Raw genomic sequence first — 19,906 nt, forward strand, 5'->3', positions numbered from 1 at the left:
GCGGCGGCGCTTGTGCAGGAGGCGGCGCCGAGGGTCCCTCCTTGTGCAGCCTCGTCCGCGTTAGCGCCGCGCCAGCCCCGCAGAAGCTGCCCGTCCGCTGCCGCCGCCGCCGCTGCAGCTGTATGGTCCATCCTCGCGCCGCCGCCGTACCCCCTCCGGCAGCTCCGCGGCCTCCAGCGCCTCCACATCCTCCTGGTTCTGCTTCTCCTGCCCCCGGCGGTGGCGCCCGCACCCCGGCTGTATGATCAGGCTACAGTCTTCAATGAGTAACCATATTCCTGTGAGTGCCGCCGCCGCGGGCCCCCGCCTCCCCCTGCGCGGCCCCTCCGGCCGGCGAGCGCCGCGCTGGTTGCCCTCGTGCTCCGGTTCCCTCGCCTCTCTTCCCCCCCCCCCCCACTCCACCCCGGTCTCCTCCATGTTGTCTCTTTGTTCTGTCGCCCGGGCCACGCCGGCTCCGGGCGGCTTCTTGCTGCGCCGGGCTGCGGCTCCTCCCCGGCGGGCCGCACGGCAGCGGGGCCAACGCGGCGGCGGCGCGGCTCTACCTTCCGCCCGCCCTGCCTCGGCCCTCGGCTTCCCTCGCCTCCTTTCGCGTGTCCTTCTCGCCCCTGCTACTCGCACTAGCTCGCCGGGAGGAGGGGGTGACCTCCCCGCGGCTCCCTCGCCGCCGAGCGGCCCGGGCCGCGCACAAAGCCGCTTTGTGAGCGTGGCCGCCGCCGGCCCCGCCCGCCGGCCCTGGTTCCCCCCCCCCGCCGGCCCGTCGGTGCCTGTCTGGCGGCGGCTCTCGGGCCGCGCTGGCGCAAACCGCCGCCTCAGCAAGGGCAGCGGCGGCGGTGGGGCGGGCGGCGGGGGCCGGGAGCCCCCTGTCGGGGGGAGCCGGGGCCGGGCGGCGGCTCCGAGTGACAAGATGGCTCCGTGTCAGGCGCCTGATCGAAGCGTGATTCAAACCCGTGATCGCCGCAGCCGGGGCGCCGGCCCGGCCGCTGGCGGCGCCCGGGCCCCAGGCGGGGAGGGTGAGGGTGAGGGCCGCGTCGGGGTGAGAGCAGCGTCCCCGGGGGAGGCGGGCGGCGCGGTGCGGCGCCCCGCGGTAACGTGGCGCTCGGCGGCCGGGCCGCGCCATGTGGCGCGGGGCGAGCGGCTGGGGCGCGGGGCAAGCCGAGGCTTGTCCGTGGGCGTCCGCCAGGCAGGTGGCGTCGCAAAGGAGCGTGAGGGCCGGAGACTGAATCATCGCGGAGGGGCGGGGGAGCGGCACGGGGAAGTCACGACTGGCGGCATGGCGCTGGCTGCGCCTGTGGCGCGGGCTCGCCTCGGCCTCCCTCCCTCCTCCTCCTCTTCTCCCCCTCGCCGCCGCCGCCGAGGCACGTGGGAAACCACCACCAAAGAGAGGGCGAAAACGGCAAAACGGCTTTCTTTGTCTGCGATATATCCGCACAGGGAATCAAAAGCAACTGTAACTTACTACGCGAATCTTCTTCGGAATGAGCTTTGTGCAGGGAAGTTGGGGGGGGGGGCGGGCATGGCCGTGCTAGTGCACGTAGTCTGTCCTCAGACTGGATTTTTAGACGGTTCTTTGGTGGGAAGAAAACTGTGCAGGGGAGTCGTTTAAATAGACGTTAAAGTGGATGTTTTTTGTAGGAGTCTGCCTTTGACCCTTAGAAGCTGATAAATCCAACCGACTATTTTAGTCTGACTGAAACTGCTTTTAAGGCCTTGTCTTCTGTCATTTCAAGAGCAGCGTTTTCTTCTGAAAAGGGATTATAGTTTAACATGAGAAATTTTTGCTTTTCTGACGTGTTTTGCTTTGTTCTTGCCCTCTGTCTGTATTGGCTAACTTCTCTAATATTAGCACACAGTATGTAGTTTGCGCACACAAGAAGTATGATGTTTATTGGTGGTGGAGCTACTCCCAAAAGTAGGGAAGCAAGAAAGACAAGAAGTTGTCAAAATCAGGTAACTATCATATGGTCACGGTAGAAGCTCGATTGGTGACAGTTGTGCACAGGCCTCAGTGGCTGTCAGGTAGTCAGCTAAATATATTGCAGATATCACAAGCTTAAAAAATATGCAGCCTTTGTGGCATAGGCGTTGTGTGATTCTTCTGTTTCTTACTGCTGCTGGAGACAACTTTCCAATATGTCTACCTGCATCTGCATAGAGTCCAAAACGGTGACTCAGAAGTATGAACCCCGTCTCCTCTTAATCTCATTAGACTGTCAAACGTAAAAACCTGAAGATGACACTTTAATGTCAGCCCTTGTTGTTCCATTGATAGAAAGGAAAATGGTTTTGAAATGAAGTCTTAAAGGAACAGGAACAGAATTGTTCTGCAAAAAAAATGTCAAGGAGACAGTACAGAAATCATGCAGATGGGAGGAAATGTGAGAGTGAAAAAGAAAAATGAATAGCTGATGCAGCAAAGGCCTGGAGAGAAGGTTGTTGTTGCTCTTAGTGAAGCTAAATTTGTCAGTAAGGCAGTAAATTAACGGAACTCATGTACTAAGACTAAATTCTTCCCTTTGTCTTGCAGAAACCTTCCTGTTTTGACTGAATATATGCCATGTAAGAATTCTGGATCTATCCCAATGTGTAGGCTGGCTGAAAGTGACCACTTACCCTGAAAAGTTCTTTGATTTGAGAGTTCAGGTTATTGCTGAATTCAGCACTACTAGTAAATTGTCACCTTCTGTTTAAAATACGTATATTAAACTCTGTTTCAAGTAAGTGTTAAAGGTGGACCCAAAACTCCTTACATCTTTCTTCACAAACACAGTGCATTGTTTGGCAGTCAGCATTTTATATTAGAGTTAATAAAAAACCAGCAATGACTGCCTCTGCATATATATCTTAATTTTTCTATGTCCTTGCTTAAAGTGTAATGGAGTAAGTCTTGAGTCAGGTGACGGGAATTATATAGCTCGCTGTTGAAGTTAAGAGCAACGTGAAGTCATTTTGAGACTCCTTGCTTTCAGAAACTTTGAAAAGAGGATGCCTCAGATGAGTCAAGGGGAATACTTTCTGTGATGTCCTGTTTCCCCGATGTCTGTTAAGCGTTTGTTTGTTTGTCCACACGTGGTTTTTCGTGGTGCGAGGAAGAGGACTAGAGAGATGGCCACAGGGCCTTAGTTTCATCATCTGTGGAAACTGCATTCAGTTAGTATACAGGAAGTTTTGTGATAATGCGTTCCCCTTCTTCCCCTAAACTGCATACTTTAGCCACAAGAACATCCTTCCTTCACAGACTAGCCTACAACAAATTTGTTGTAGGCTTTAGAATCTCTTGTTTGTGATATATGTTTCCTCAGGCTGCGGGTCACTTTCTCTGGCCTAAAACATACATAGTTTTATCACCGCTGATATTGTCATACAGACATTCCCGTATCTTATGTGTGGGAAATTAATCTTTTCAATGGTATCTAATGAGGGTGTGCCCCTACACAGTAGGGCTCAACCGTAATAAATAATGGCTCAACATTTTGTACCCTTTACCCTCCCCCTTCTTGTCTGCCTTGGCAGTTACCATTAGGCTTTGGATAGTGAGAGAAAGTCACTTGGATAGTAGGAGAAATTAAGTTAGAACAAAGAACTCTAACTTCATTACAATTTGGCAGTGCTCACAAATGAGTGTAGCTTTCTACTTTTATATTCTATGACTACAGTAACTAAGGATGAGCCCAAATAGTTGATTCTGGATGTCAATATTTTGGCAATTAGACCTCGCACAGACCTTCTTCCTAAGGTGAAGTGAAATGTCACGTAACTGTGTCAACAAACGCTTTCATTTTCATGCTTTTTTGAGATGCTACGACGTTAGAAACAAAACAGCAACAGCATGTAATAACCTTACACCTCTTTTCTTTCCGCATGTTGGGCAGCAATACATCTCTTTTGGTAAGTGGCCTTTTGCCAGATACAAGTGACTGTGTCAAACACAGAAATAACATGTTTGAATCTACTTGTCAGTGAGGACAAATACTTTAAATTCCTGTCTGAGAGAATGGCATGAATTAAAAAAAGAGCAAAAAAAAAAAAAAAGTTTAAGATGGCTTCCTCTTGCTCGAGTGAAGTATTCTCTAACTTCTCCTAGCGTACATGATGGTAAATGGAGCGACCATAATTAACATGAATTTGGCCCATATTGGACAGCATGCTTTTTCTTGGCATATTAACCTTAATTTTGTTTTTCAAGTTTAATTTGATGGGTCTGACAGTTTAAATATTGGTTGACTTTCTTTTACCAATAGAAGCTGCTGCTTGTTTCTCCAAAACCCTTCAGTGTTAGCTTTCTTCAAGGGAGACTGTCTTTGAAATGGAAAAAAATCTCTTGGACTGCCCAAATTGATGGTACAAACGATTAGTTGGTGATATTCTGTTGAAGAAACTTCTACATGCAATAGTATGCATTTGGGTTGCATATAATAATCCACTTAATCAGACTTGAGCTTTCCTGTACTGTTGAGTCTTGGCTTTCTTGATAGCTCACCTAGTGAACTATTTGGTGTCTGAAACAATTCAGTACTTTCAAAATTGCACTTTCAAGGCTCTTGAAAGTTATTTAAGTCATTTGAGTTCTCCCTAAGCACAAGTTGGTCTTGATTACAACAACAGTATTTCTGTAGTTGATGTCTTCTCTTCCAGGTCTTTCTGCTGGATACTGATGAAACCTTGTACCATATATACCCTGAATAGCATCCTAATAAGCTTGTTGTCTTTAATTCCCTTTTGATTCCTGGAAAAAGAATCCTGAAGCAACATCTCTTGAGGCAAAACTCTCTGGATTGTCTTTTTATCTTCTTTAGTGGGGGATAAACTTTTCAGATAATTGTCTCCTTTCAGGAGACCTAACACAAATCTTTAAGCATCACAGTTAGTACAAATTTAACTTTTCCGGAACTAAACTAGATAGGCAAAGCAGTCCTAGGACAGTACAAGTTGTTGCTGTGCTAAGGAATTGGTTTACATATTCTTTCTGGCTAACAATGATGAGAAGAGAGGCATTCTCATCAAAGGAAAATGTGAGCTTTGCTCCTTTATAATGTGGCGGCAGCAGTTGCCAAGGCAAACAGTGAGACTGAAATGCATGCTTGGTTAGGTCTTTAGTTGTGTGAATTAGTAAGGTGCTGATGTGTCTAATTGCTAACTGCTAAGCCAGTATTAAAGAAATGGATTCATTTATAGGGGTTAATTGCACATAGAACTCAAACCTGATATTATGTAATGTGCTTATATCAATTTTGTATAATAATTTGAATATACAAATTATTCAAATTGAACCAAGTTTCTAAATGCGATTAATAACATTCTTAAGGAGTAGGAGTTAAGTACTTAACTAATGCTCTTCTGTCTACCCCTCTCTTTACCACCATGATGCATTTATCTAGTGTTGTGTGGAGTACTCCTAGTTGCATGCTAAGGGCAGAAATGGCAGTCTACTTACAAGACTGGATGAAACTTGACTTTTTATTTCCTGTCTAACCCAGTTGTGGGTTCATGTTAACTCTTCCCAATCGTTCTGCATTTATTTCCCCTTAAAGTTCTCTCTCTTGCATGCGCAAGTCTTTCCTGTACCCTAGTGACCCAGTTCAAACTCACAATCTTCTTGAGCTCAGTTTCATCCTTTTTTTTTTTTTAATTTCTATACCTGACAGCCTCCCCTTTTTCATCCTCTAGTGGAGGAAAAAAGCCAGCTATGATTCCTCTTGGAGTTTTGGGAGATGAACATGAGGTCTATCAGTACATGAGAAAAGCTGCACAAGGTCTGCTTAAAGCTGTTCTGTACCTTTCTGCTATTCTGCTTCTTAATCAAAATGAAAGTAACTGTCAGTAAGCCCTGTTCAGTTTTTTTTCCTCACTTGCTGTTTTAGGCGGACTCTTTAGGTCTGATTCTAGGTGGTTGTGTATGGGTTTTTTTTTTTTTTCATTTTTATTCATTTCAGCCCTTCTCTGCTGTGGTGTGCTTGGTATGTCATATGATGATTCTTGGAATCTCTTGGTTTCTGTTAGTTTGCTGTCCTTTGACTCTTCAGAGGATCGTTCTTCTTCCTTTTTTCCATGCTTACAATTTAATATGGGACGGTGAGATCTCCAGATAATAACAAGTAAAAACTGAAGTTGCCAGTAACTTGCCAAAAAACAAACTTAATCCTCCGTTTCTGACAAAAATGGTGATATTACAGTGGCATGTAAAGCTATCCTAATAATGTTGCCTGCCACCTTTCTGCTAACTTATTTTTCGTGCTAATTAGTGGTGGGTGGTGGTGTAATCCATGCTTATAATTCAGGTGCATCCTTAAAACTTGTGCGAAGAAGCAGAATAAAAACGATGATGTCTGGAAGTGTTTGGGCTACTTCTTATAAAGGTCCTTTGTAACACTGTGTGATACAGTTCTGTCCATCTTCAGCGGGGCAAACTCTTAATGTTTTTTCCCTCTTACTAGAACTTTGTCTTCTCTGGCCTTATGAATGGAACAAGACTGTTGCTGCAATTCTTTAAAATGCAGTTCACTGTAAGAATTCCTGTATTGTATTTGTTATTCCCCTTCTGTAGCTTTGAAAGTGAAAAAGATGGATGACTTCTAGTCAGTCTTCCACCTCAAGACACTAACTTCTTGTTTTTATTGCACCTTTCGTGCTACGCTTTGTTTGTATCTCTCACTTTGAAACTGTGCTTCCTTGCATATCTGGAAGGAATCCCATGCAAACATCTGCAAAAGTACTTCCAGGATATCTGATCTGCTAAGAGGTCTCCTAGAGAACTAAACAATTAGGCTGTTAGTATGTTGTGACGACTACTTAATACTGATTGTTACTAGGTAGATTCACTGCAGTCCTGTATACAGTTTAGTGTCTGCGGTGAGGTCTTGGTCTGACTCCAAATCCCAGATAGAAATTAGCAGGCGTGACTGATTTGCATGTAGCTGTGGTTCTTCCTGCCCTTTGGAAAAGATGTTGGCTACTACCAGGGATATTGTACAGGACTTTTTAGAAGTTGACCTTTTAAATTTCTTTTCTTGTGTTTGGGAAGCCGTTCTGCACAGGCTGATTCCTTCATGGTTCTTTGAAAGAAAAATTTTGTGCAGAGGGCTGAGACGTTGTCTCTTTTTTTTTTTTTTTTCTTTCCTCACGCATTTGCCATGATTACATACATGGAGTTGGTTTATGGTTTTAAAAAGAAAATCTGAACATTGAGGCTTAAATGTTGATTCAGCTTCTATTTGCTAGAAACTGGATGTATGAAGCTAAGCAAATAATGGTACTATCTCCCTGCTCACAGGAAAAAAAAAAGACATTTAAAAAGAGTAAGTTTGTAATAGCAGTTCTGTAGCGCTGCGTGCTTCAGATAACCTGGTCCCAGAGTATCTTGGGCTATATCTTCTTTGGGCATGGAAATAGATGGATTTCTTCCTATGCTTAGAGGTGACTGGACAACATAAGTCGTTCTTCTGCCAAAAAGTTGTAGGGTCAGTGATGTTACTGTCAAGTACCTAAGCTGAACCAGGTATCCACTTGCGTCTGTCTTTTCAGAAACAACCTTCTCTTTCTTTTCTTATTCCTCCCATTCTGTTCCCTGGGTAGACAAGACCTTTTTGGTATTGTCAACAGCATTGATACTGTGGCTGGGCACAAAATTAACTTCTGTGCCATGAGGCTCCACAAAATGGTTTTAAAAAAAGCATATATTTTTGGATTGCTCCCTTAGCAGCATCTGTAAATGAATAAACAATTCAAAGAAGTTCATCAACTGTCTATTGCCTGGCTATATGTCTTATTTACGTAGAACCTTAATTGTAGCAATAAACTTGTTTGTATATCTTTAACTAGAATGTTACCTCTACTTCGGCCCAGTTAAAAAGTGATGATGGGGAAAGGCATCTAAAAGTAGAGGGAGCAAAAAATGACAAATGAATATGTATCTTCACCTTTTTGTGTGTGAAATCTGTGTTTGTTAGAAACCCGTGTGCCTTGAAAGTCTCTAAGCATATTAAAAAGCTCATGTTATTTTGTTAGGTCGCTTAAAGATTTTTGCATTTGCTTACAGCGCATTAGCTTATCACAAGCTGATGTTCCTGGAAACATCTTGTATACTTGCTTTCAAGACTTCCTGTTTGAAACCGGTGCTTTAGGTGCTTTTTTTACTGGCTCTTCTATATGTGAATTAGTGATGCTTTCATCACGGAAAGTAAGTAGCTTACCTTAAAGGCTAAAGCAGTGGATTTAACAGCTACAGCGACTGGTAATTTTGTTTAAAGACCAGAAATTGTCTAATGCTCAGCCTTAGTATGCTTGGAATCTTATCCTTGATTGTTTGCGACTACTTAAAGTTATTGTAGCTTTAGTAGCTGTTGTGATGTGTCTTTCAATTCAGAATAGAAAACACGCTTTTGTTGATATCCGAGAAAGGCTATGCTTTATGTAAATACTGGTTCTAAAAACTTGATCGTTTTTGCTATGTGTTGGAATTGGTATTTTAACACATTTAAGTTATTGGTATTAAAACTAGCCATATATGGAAACTTTGTATTAAGTAAACATTTACTTGCAAGTAATTCTTGCCAAGAAAGAGGGCAGGATTTTTATGCAAAACTAATTATTAGATTAAAAAATAGACCATATGATACTGTTTAGTCTCTGTGCTTTCATTTGTTCTTTTTATAGCACTCAGTCTTCACAATAACCTTATTCTACCTATGCTCACTGTAGGTTTTTTTTCCTCTCTCTTTACAGCAGTTCTGTGGTGTTCTTGGTCACACATTTATGGAGTTTCTGAAGGGCAGTGGAGACTACTGCCAGGCACAGCACGACCTCTATGCAGACAAGTGAACTGTAGAAATTCATTACTACTCCACCAAGAAGCCCCCCTAAGAGTGGTTCACCAGGATAAGAAGTATTGAATTGAAATTGGCAGAGCATTTAACAAAAGAATTCAGACCTGGATGGGGTAAACCTCAGTGCACTGCCTTTTTTTTTTTGCCTCAGTATTACTGGATTGAAGAATTGCTGCTTCTTGTTAGGAGGTTCATTTCATTTCCCATCGCTCCCAACTTCATATTTCCAAGCACTGAGAATTTCAAGTGGAGTATAGTGAAGTAGACTTCAGTTTCTCTGCATCACTTCTGTATTAAATTTTGTTTTGAATCCTTTCATAATCTTGTTGCATGTTTAACTAAATTAATATGGCCCGAATGAACCGCCCAGCTCCTGTGGAAATCACCTACAAGAACATGAGATTCCTAATCACACACAATCCAACCAATGCAACCTTAAACAAGTTTATAGAGGTAAGATCAGGACAGAATTCTTACTGACGTACTCTCTGTTCTTGAACAGTGTATTTTATTAACAAGTTCCTTCTTTAGTAGTTGATGCAACTCTGGAACCTGTATGAGGAGCTACTGTGCTTCTGCTTATATGTTGACTTTTTCTTCAAGTAGTCATGCCATGCTTTACAGAGCTATAAACAAATCTATTTTGATGAAGGCCAAAGCCTATCTAAACATACTTTTCAAAATGAAGTACAGAAATAATTACACTGTCACCAGCAAACAATTTTAGGGCTGAAAGAAGGGAGAGTCTGGCAAAGTTCTATAGGAAAGTGTAGAACAATACCAAGACCTGTTAGTGGTAGGAACTTAGGTTAAGGTTCATCTAAAGCAGCGTAACATTTGCTTGCCACGAGTGGAGTAATGATGAGAAGGAATAATTCGGTGTGTATTGTAGATCACAACCTTAGCAATTAAAATAATATTGCAGCTTTCTTTCACTGTCTATATCCTTCCGATATTAGCAGAACACTGCTCGAGTGTAGCTTAAGAGAATCCGGCGAGTGTCGGACAGGACTATGACTGCATCTAGAGCTAGCTTTGCCAAGGCTACTTCCAAGTATTTCAGTATATGCTGAAATTGCATCTCCTAACTGTAGCCGCGTTGCTTGACGTATTTCTGTATTTGAATTTCCTATCTAAAGCTTGCATCTAGCATGTTTGAGGTAACGAGTACGGTTGAAGATGTGTGCATGCCCATCAATGCTACTTTCCAGTGAAAGACTGGGATCTGCTAGGTTTTGAGTTTGCAGTGCAGTTCCTCACTAGCTAGATTTTAGGTGATATTACTGTTATACCTCTATATTATACGTGCATTCAGTGTAGGCTAATTTACAAGAAGCATGGTGCGTTAACCATCACTTGAATTGATACTCACAGCTGGATAAAGTATGCTTAGGTTACACTTCAGTCATTACCATAATAGTTAAAGTGTGAATGATAGGCTGCTCTAGGGAGGTTGAAGAGTGATTGCCCTGCTTTTTCATAAGTGAAGCTTATTAGTAAAATGGAAAGTCAAACTTGCCCTCTGGTTATGAAGACCCGGGAACTGGAATCCTCGATTGTCCTATACTCATAATTCTCACCAGTAAGAAGCGTTAGTAACAAATCTGTGGTTGTGAGGAGAGTGAGAGAAGGGCGAAACCTAAACCATACTCAGAATGTGTGTAGTGAAGTATGTAGGACACAGACCGTTCCTTAGAACGAAAGGAAGCTATTTCAAGTAGACTACTTATTTCATCAGTACTTTCATGTGTCTGTTAGTCTAGTCCAAAACGGACGCTTCCCCTCAAGTTGGGGACTTTGATGGCTTCATATTGCCAAAATAAAAATCAGTTATATTTGCAGAAGAGCTTTAAGGTATCTGGTATTAGCACACATAGTAATGTACAGGTATTTCGTCTTTTGTGTTCTCCACAAGGTGGAAAGGATGTGTGTGAGTATCTTTACTGAAACTTATGGAATCAGTTAATAGACTAACCTGTTGAGAAAAGTGAATGGTGCATTCAGTCAGTTTACTCTAAAACAGTTCTTTTCATTTCTTAGGAACTTAAGAAGTATGGCGTTACCACAGTGGTAAGAGTGTGTGAAGCCACTTACGACACTGCTCCGGTGGAAAAAGAAGGCATTCAGGTTTTGGTAAGCAGTGTAGAAGCAGAGTGAAAAATACTCCCTTAGACACCACCTTAAGAATTTCACTTTCTTAATTCTGTAAGTATATTCCAGCAGCTGATAAAAGCAAAAGCTGTACAGACTTACTTTTTTCTGTCAGAAATTGAGCAAGAGCATTCCTTCAAGGAGAAGTGGCTGCAAATAATATATTCCAAATACTGCTAAATGTAAAATTCTAGAAAACCCTAAGTTTGAGTGTTCTCCACTGTACTTCCTACTTTTTTTTGGTATGCACACAACAGCAAGTGCTTGCTCTTGTTCTCTCTTTTTTTAACTTACGACATTTACAGGCATAAATCTTTTATTCTAGGATTGGCCCTTTGATGATGGAGCTCCACCATCCAACCAGATTGTTGATGATTGGCTAAATCTCCTTAAAGTTAAATTTCGTGAAGAGCCTGGTTGTTGTATTGCGGTACACTGTGTTGCTGGTCTTGGAAGGTGGGTGGAGTTTTAAGGGCTGTCAAATTGCCATCCCGGTCAGACTTGTTAAGATTTAGTATGAAAGGCTCTTTGAGGCAAATGTATAAGTCACAAGTCTAGTATTGAAATGACCTCCCACTTATTAGTTGATCAGCTGACAGGAAACTGTTAGATGTACGTATTACAGTTAGAGCAGAATCCATTGCTAAATAGAATTTGTCACAGCTATCAAATGAAATCTACTGAATGAAGTATACAAGTATATTCCTTTACCAAGCGTATTGGTGACGGTTCTATTGATTTTAGTCTTGTTAGTCTTTTTTTTTTTTTGACTCTCACCTTTACTCTTCCTCTTCCCTCCCTATTTCAGCAGTATTACCAGCTCCTTTGTAGCAAGGGGATTATTACTATTATCCAGAAGCAAGTGAGGTGTGTTGGCACATTAAGAGCAACTTTCATCCATTAGCTATTTGAGGGATGAAAATAAATTCTCCAGTGTCCTAAAGCTCTGTTTTTGTCTCCTTAGTTCTAGCACTGCGGCTTGAAATTTATATGGACAACTCAACGTTATCCCTTTAACGCTTCTGCTTCTGTTGTCTGCTGCTATCATGAATACCATTCCAGAATTTGTGCATAGTGTGCTTTTTCTGCTCCTGTTCCAGAATACCTGGAAACAACTGTCCAAAGAGTAGTTGCCATGTTTCAGCCATAGGTTTCATCATTTCCAACGTAAAATATAATGGAAGTGTCTGGTCTGCTGCCATCTGTCAGCTTGAATTAGTCACCATTTGCATTACAGCTTCACACATAACAGAAAGTTGACTGTAATGGTGAATGCTACCAAAACAAGTCCTTTTTTTCTGCTGTTAGAACAGGAATGAACAGCAGAATGCTGTGGTATCTGTCTGTTTCCCTCAAAACTTGGCAGTGAAGTAGTTGAAAAGAACAAAATACTTCACTTCTTTCATGCAAGTCTTGTCTTCATTCCTGAACATAAAATATTTATTCAACTCATTAGTAGATACGCAAGCTTTTTGCTGCAATGTAGTGTGTGTGTTTGTTTATTTTGTCATAAATCGTATTAACCTCTTCGAGTTTGGTCAGTGTGACATTAAGTATCAGAGTTCTGTCAGCTGAAGAATACTATGACAAGGAAGGATATACCTTAATCTCCTTTGGAGAGGCAACTGCGTTTTTAAAGACTTGTGACAGTGGTTTTGAGGACGTGTTAGTTTTTATTGGATCTAACCTGTCTTCTGATTTCTCTGGTCTTTTTATTTCTAATGAGGGCCTTGTTTGTAGGAATAGAAACCAACATGCAAATTTTTCCAAGGATGGAGACTCTACAGCCTCTCTGGGCAACTGTTCTAGGGCTCAGTCGCCCTCACAGTAAAATTTTCCTCATCTTCAGGTGGAACTTCCTCCAGCTTGTGCCTGTTGCCTCTTGTCCTGTTGTTGGGTACCACTGGGAAGAGTCTGGCCCCATCCGCTTTCTGTTCTCCCTTCATATATTATATGTATTGATCAGATCCTGCCTCAGTCTTCTCTTCTGCAGGCTGGCTGAACAGGCCCAGCTCCCTCAGCCTTTCCTTATATGAAAGATGCTCCAGTCCCTTCATTATCTTAGCAGCCCTTGGCTGTACTTGCTGCAGTAGGTCCATGACTCCCTTATACTGGGGAGCCTGGAACTGTGCCCAGTACTCCAGGTTTAGCCTCACGAGGGCTGAGTAGAGGGGAAGGTTCTCCTCCCTCGACCTGCTGGCAGCAGTCTTCCTAATGCACCCCAGGAAACCATTGGCCTTCTTGACCACAAGGGCACGCTGCTGGCCCACGTCCAACGTTGTCTGCCAGGATCCCCAGGTCCCTCTGTAAAGCTGACCTCTAGCTGGCCAGCCCCCAGCCTGTACTGGTGCCTGAAGTTATTCCTCCCCAGGGGCAGGACTTGCCGCTTCTGTTTGTTCAACTTCACGTGATTCCCCACCGGTGCTCTCTCCAGCCCGTTCAGGTCCCTCGGAGTGGCAGCGCAGCCCTTTAGTGTATCAGCCGCTCCTCCCGGTTTAGTACCATCAGCAAACTTGCTGAGTGAGGGTGCACTGTGTGCCTTCATCCAGGTCTTAAGGGTAGGGAGAAGAGGGGGAGGATCACCTCCCTTGACCTGCTGGCGGTGCCCTTCTGTTGCAGTAGACCATTGGCCGCCTTTGCCACAAGGGGACGTTGCTCGTAGTCAGCTTGTCCGCCAGGACTCCCACCCAGGTCCTTCTGGGAGGAAGGGGAGGAAACTTTATCTCTGTTGTGCTTGCATATACCTAAAGTCAGGTGAACATTAGATCTGGCCAACCTTAATTTTGTTTAAACCCCCTTTTAAGGGAGGGGAGTAGCCATAAAAACGCTAGCGTAATGGCTCAATTCATGGAGAAAAGCCTTATATCTCTTTATCTGATGTCTGTCCCCTGGGGAAGAAGACAAGACAGAGAGGACAGAAAAGACAACTGGGAAAAGGGGGTGGTGTGGCCCCCCCCCCCCCCCCCACTGCAAGAATGCACTGGCAAGTGCGGAACTGAAGGTGTTTTCTTTTTCACCAGGGCTCCAGTCCTAGTTGCTCTTGCACTGATAGAATGTGGAATGAAGTATGAAGATGCAGTGCAGTTCATAAGGCAGTAAGTATGAAGCTAACATCAAGTTATTCCCAAGATGAAACACGGTGACATCTACTTGGCCACTGTCAGGGAGTTCTTAATGCTGTGCTTCTTTGTTATCCTTTTATAAGAGATTTAGATACATAAAATGTACTAAACTTCTAGCATATATAGTGCATACAGTCAATGTTTTAGGACAGGTACTTCCTGTTTCTGTGGAAAACTTGTATTTGAGCAAGTTCTTTAAAAATTGAGCTTTCAGTTAGATCTGCAGTTGTCTTTTGTAATCGCATATCCATATGAGAGACAAACACCTTTAAAGCATTCTGTCTACTAGCTAGCTAAACTAATTCACTTACTCAGATTGGTGAATCCTTTCCTCTTTATTAGATCAAACTATGCTAGACTGTTTTTCCTGGCCTTTTCTGGTAGCCTACCTGGAAAATCTTTCCATGAATTTTTCTGGTAAATGTATACAAGTAGGATTAGATTAAAAATTTTAGTCGTCTTGCTTGAAATTTCTAGGTTCAACTGTATTTTAAAGAGGTTTCAGTTCACACAAAGCATACTGGAATTTTTTTTTTTGCATAGTTGTCAAGCCTTTAATATATTAAACTCTGCTTGCACGTATCAGGCTTCCTACTTCTTGCTATGTATACACCAACCTGTGACCTACTCCAAAAACTGAGCAAAAATTTACCCGTCTTTCACAGGCTTGTAGTTTGAGCAAAACCAAAAAAGCTCAATTTCTTTAAAATTTTTTTTGAGGGTTGTGATATTTATGTACTTGCTTAATACTATACTATTCTTCATGATTATTTTAAGAGACTTAATAACTCAAGCTATTGTAAGGGAAAGACTTTCAGAAGTCTGCTCTACATCTGTCTTTTGAAATTCCTTCTATCTATCGTATATAAGATCTTGGCTTGTGTATATGACAGGATAAAAAAACTAAAATGTCATATATGCTTTTGAGCGTGTAGTCCAATGAGGTCTTTGTGAAAGTCACATGCCAGCAAAGAAGGTGGTAGCTTAAATTCTATGTTAAATTTATTATCCTTGTTTTAGCTACAGTGTTGATTTAGAAAACAAAACAAAAGAACCTAAAGCACAACTCCATAAGGTGTTCATTATTTCACTATGCAGTAGATGAATTTTCAGTTTAAAATATTTTTCCTTCATTCAGGAAGCGGCGTGGAGCCTTTAACAGCAAGCAACTTCTATACTTGGAGAAATACCGCCCCAAGATGCGTCTGCGTTTTAAAGACTCCAATGGTCACCGAAATAATTGTTGCATTCAGTAAAGCCCAACAGCCTATACTGCTTCTTTGGGATTAAAGGATGGAAATTAGAATTAAGCAGACTGCATGCCAAGGACATGGGTCTGATTTCTAAGTAGTAAAGGAAGCTTCCTTAGGAGTATTAAATAGGCCAAAAGTTTGGTAGAAATGCAACTTGTATGTTAAGATAAATATCCATCTGTTTGGAGAACCAGTAAATGTTTTTCTTGTACCCCGTTTCTGAACTGTCTCCTTGTTTGTAACTTGCCAGTTCAAATATCCTTAATCATGCCATTGAGTCTTTTCATCTAGTTTCAACTACTAAAAATTGGGCTACTAAAATACATCAATCTATATAGAGATTAGGTGCCAAAACACCCAGCATATCATCTGCATATTTTTTTCCTTGTAAACAGGCATAGTTCTGATGATGTAAGAGCTACCAGTTTATCTGGCCCTTACTATTTTTTTCTACAGTCATTTCAATATTGAAGAATATGGCCTCTAAGACAGTCTTGCCTGCTCACTGTATGTTTTGTCTCCCACAATCGCACTAGAATTACCAGGATTTGCACAGTCTTTGGTTTTTGTTTTTTCTTAAATACTATCAATTACAGCAACTTTTTTTCCAGTGTCTGTACTCTTCTGCTATCTGAACCTCTCCATTTTACAAATCATTACTCTCTGGTTACTCACGTAAAAAATCTTTTTACATTGTACAGAAGCACACAAGTCTTTAATGTCTCCAGACAAAAAGCCTTACATTAAAAGTAATGTTGGCACTTCATGTGCAACTTAACAGAGGGCCTGAAAAGGTTGGGAGGGGCTATTTAATATTTCTAGTAAAATGTTGCCTTTGTCTTGTGCAGGAAGTATAGAATATGCCCTTTACTTTAGTAAATATTTTTTTAAAATGTAGAAATGCTTTGTTATTGTAGCTAAAAATTCTTAATCAGAAAATTTCTGAAAAATCTTGTAGTTTCTTTTACTGTACCTATTGAAGGTTGTTTACCAACTATTGCTTTGTTGAAAGTGTGATTTTTATTTTTTTCTTTTGTTCTTCCTCCTTGAGTTTCTGCTATGACTTGGGCAGACCTCTGTAATATTTTGTATGCCTTTCAAGCTGCGTAACTTAATATTTGAATACTTGATAATTTGTTTTATTATGTAATTGGTAAAATGGTGATGTGTATTAATGTTAGTTCAACCATATATTTATACTGTCTTGGGAATGTGTGGTTATAGTTCTGTGGGAGAAATAATTTTGCCAGTGTTCACCAGCTTGTAAACTCTAGTGCGAGAGCTTAAACATCTAAATAAATACTGAAATGCACTTACGAAGTTTGCTGAAACACTTTTCATGGCTTTCACTTCTTTCGTGTGCTTTCACAGCCATCTTAACGTGCCTAAATTCAGGACCTATCCAGGCTTTGCCGCCCTCCTTCCCCCCCAACCCCCCTTTTAATCTGGGCCTGAGCATCCCCCTTGTTGTAACGTTTGCTGTTTGTTTTACTCGTAAATAAATGTAGACAAAAATAAATGGTAGAAAATACGGCATTTCTTTATGAGGCTTACTTCTGACTTCTCCAGTACTAAAGTAGCTTACTAACTTTGTCCATGCTCTTGAAGCTGCCTTTGCGGCAACTACAGAAGAGTATGCGCATCTATAAAACCTGGAGAATAAGTTTTATAACTAGCATTAGAATTTCTTAAAGAATAGTGTGACACGATGTTTTATTGTCAGGACTGAAGGTATGCTCAAATAGATTCTATCCCAGAAATAACTTGACCTGAAACCTGTGCAAACTTGAGGTTTTTTCAAAGAGTGGTAACAGAACTTCTTGATGGGAACTGAAAGACTTTATTTAGTAACTGGCTGGACTGCTCTTCTAATTGGTGATCGTTACCTAGGCGTAGGTCTGCCTAAAATTAAAAGTTCAGATTAAACGTATCTTGCCTTTTTAAAAGGCCAGTTAGGATGCTACATACCTTTCTGAAAGTGACTCTTCAGTGGAGCTTCTTTTGTATTAGTCTCATTAGGCATCTTTATCGCACACAATTTCAAAATGCTCTGAAACTGAATGTCTTTAAGCTTAGTCATGAGTTCTGTGGAGTGGCATATGAATGAACTTACCTGTTCTTATTTAGCTGGTAAAGAGAGGTTAAACTCAGTGTAAGGGTATTTTGATTAGAGAAATACTATTTTGATGTTAATTGTATCTTACAGACTGTCACTTAATTTGGCAGAGTTGCAGGATGAGATAAAATCCTGAAGTCTGCTACTTTTGCCTCTCCTGTTAGGGGGCTTTTGTTCACGCTGAAAAAGTGATTGAAGTGTACTTTGATAAAGATGCCTGAATTGAGCACTGAAGATTCAGCTCCTTAACGTGAAAGTAAAATTGCCAAATACAAAAAAAGGGTTAGGCAGGACATAGGTGCTCCAAAACTGGGGCTGAGATGCTTGCGGGGATCAAGTTTTTACAGGGAGATGAGACATGAGAGCATATCTTCTGATTTATATAAAAGCTGATCTGTTCTTTCTTCCTTCTGTTGTGTTTTGTCAGATTCAATTTCCTGGTTAAAATTAGCTGAAGAAAACCTTATGCAATAAAACTGAGCTCTTATTATGTTTCCTGGAAAAAGGTAACATTAAAACTTGCGTTCAATGAGTAGAAGAATATTCACTTTTTCTGGATGTCATTTCATTGCTGTTTATCTGTTCTAGCGTCTTGCCTTCACAGTAGCGTCGGCCCTCTCAGGTGCCTTCTTAGACAGTCCCTTGTAGACTAGTATCCGTTAGGGCAAAAATAACACACACAAACTTGCACACACCCTTGCCTTCTTTCTTTAAAATCATACTTTCTTTAAGTAAAATAAATACACTACTTTAGTGGTCTTCAAAAAGTTTTCACCTAACTGGTTATGTAGGGGCTAGCAACTTGTGAAAATTGCCAGGTCATGTCCAACAACTAGGTCATTTGACTCATATGTGTGTGTGTATATATATATATACACACATGATGGTATGTTTATTTGGCTGGGGCCAGTTTATTTTGGAATAAAGACTGGAGTCATCCATGCTTCTATTGTCAAGACAGACTAGACTTTGGGAATAATTGCAAAGACAAACCCTACAAAAGCTCTGTAACCCGGCAGTCCAGGCTGATGTAAATTTTGTAAAAAGATTCAAACTTGATTTCAAATCAAGTTAACAAAACTAATTTGATCATTTATCGAACTAGATAGAATCAGTTAAAAAAAAAAAGTGAAATGCCTGTGAGGATTTTACTTATTTGAAATCTTTTGTGCAATTTCTATACATACAAATATCAATTTTTGCTTTGTCTCAACAAGAGTTATACAGGTAGGGAGAGCTGCATTTAAGCGTTTAAGTGGTGTGATACATAAGTAATACTGGTTTGATCCTTGAAACTCGTCTAAAGAGACAAGATTTGGCTTGACTTTAGTCAAATTTAATAAGTTGAGACACTTCTCAAGAGGAAAAAATTTATGTAATGAGTGTGTGCCTGTTTAAAGCAAAGATTGAATGAACTTATCAACTGTTACCACAATTAACCGTGAATTCCTAGGGAATGGAAACATATTTTTTCTCCTTTTGTTTAATTAGTGTTAGATTATTAGGGACTGAAATGCTGACCATACTCAAAATGTGAAGATAAGACAGCAGATGAAAATATGTAATAGGAGTTGTAAAGTTCTATGTAACTTGTACGAATTTACAAATAAAAGTGAAAAAAGCTCAAATGGAAGTATTGCATCCTAACTTAAGGGTAAAGCCCCACATGGACGACAGGCTCGCTACTATTGCGTCTGATTTTAGATGCTTAGCATCCCTATATAACTGCATTGTTCTTTGTTCATGTGGATGTATGTTGTTACAGTTTTTAATTACATGACAGCACATTCATAGACCCTGTTTCTACTAGACCCTGTTTCCTGCTGTGGATTAAATGGCTTGGGTAAGCATGGTTTGTAAATGATACCATTGTTTACAGAATTCCTTAGCATGTGTTTAGCAGAAATTAAACTATATTTATGGGAAACTTAGGGAGAAAATGATCTTACAGCTACAGCAGCAGAAAATTGTTGAGTTCTTTATGTTATTGTCATACTTCCTAAATGATGCTCAAGATAAATAGTCAAACCAGACATTCCATAAGTCTGTATCCAAAATCAGGGATACAGTTATTGTTAAATATGAATCTATTGAATCTGATTCTCAGAAGTGCTGAGTAATCTGTTTCAGCTGAAGTCCGTAAAAACTGTGCTTAAATGTATATGGCATTATGTACTGTTACATATTTCTCAATTGTCCAAAAGCATTTCAAGCTGAGCATTTGAAATTAGTTAATACTTCTGATTGTTAACCTCCCTTATCCTCCATTCTCCGTGTATAAAGCTCCATTAATAGCAGTCCTCACCTAACAAGTGTATTTGTAGAGATAAGTAGTGCTTCTGAAGTAGCTGGATCCATAGTGTTTACTGTAGAAGAACCAGGAGGAAAATGTGTAGTTCTGCATTAAGTACAAAGTCAGAGTTTAGATTTAGATCATCTTTGATC

General features: G+C 41.2%; 1 protein-coding gene across 1 annotated transcript; it reads left to right on the forward strand.

Moving 5' to 3' along the window:
- The first annotated feature begins 40 nt into the window (after positions 1-40).
- PTP4A1 (protein tyrosine phosphatase 4A1) lies at positions 41-18,004 on the forward strand. Its single transcript, XM_068937469.1, has 6 exons — positions 41-280; positions 8,722-9,272; positions 10,860-10,952; positions 11,296-11,426; positions 13,991-14,065; positions 15,231-18,004. Exons 2-6 carry the CDS (start codon positions 9,168-9,170, stop codon positions 15,346-15,348), a joined length of 522 nt encoding a protein of 173 aa, XP_068793570.1. The 5' UTR covers positions 41-280; positions 8,722-9,167; the 3' UTR covers positions 15,349-18,004.
- The last annotated feature ends 1,902 nt before the right edge of the window (positions 18,005-19,906 follow it).

The sequence above is a fragment of the Struthio camelus genome, chromosome 3 (genome assembly GCF_040807025.1).
Source record: "Struthio camelus isolate bStrCam1 chromosome 3, bStrCam1.hap1, whole genome shotgun sequence".
NCBI lineage: Eukaryota > Metazoa > Chordata > Aves > Struthioniformes > Struthionidae > Struthio > Struthio camelus.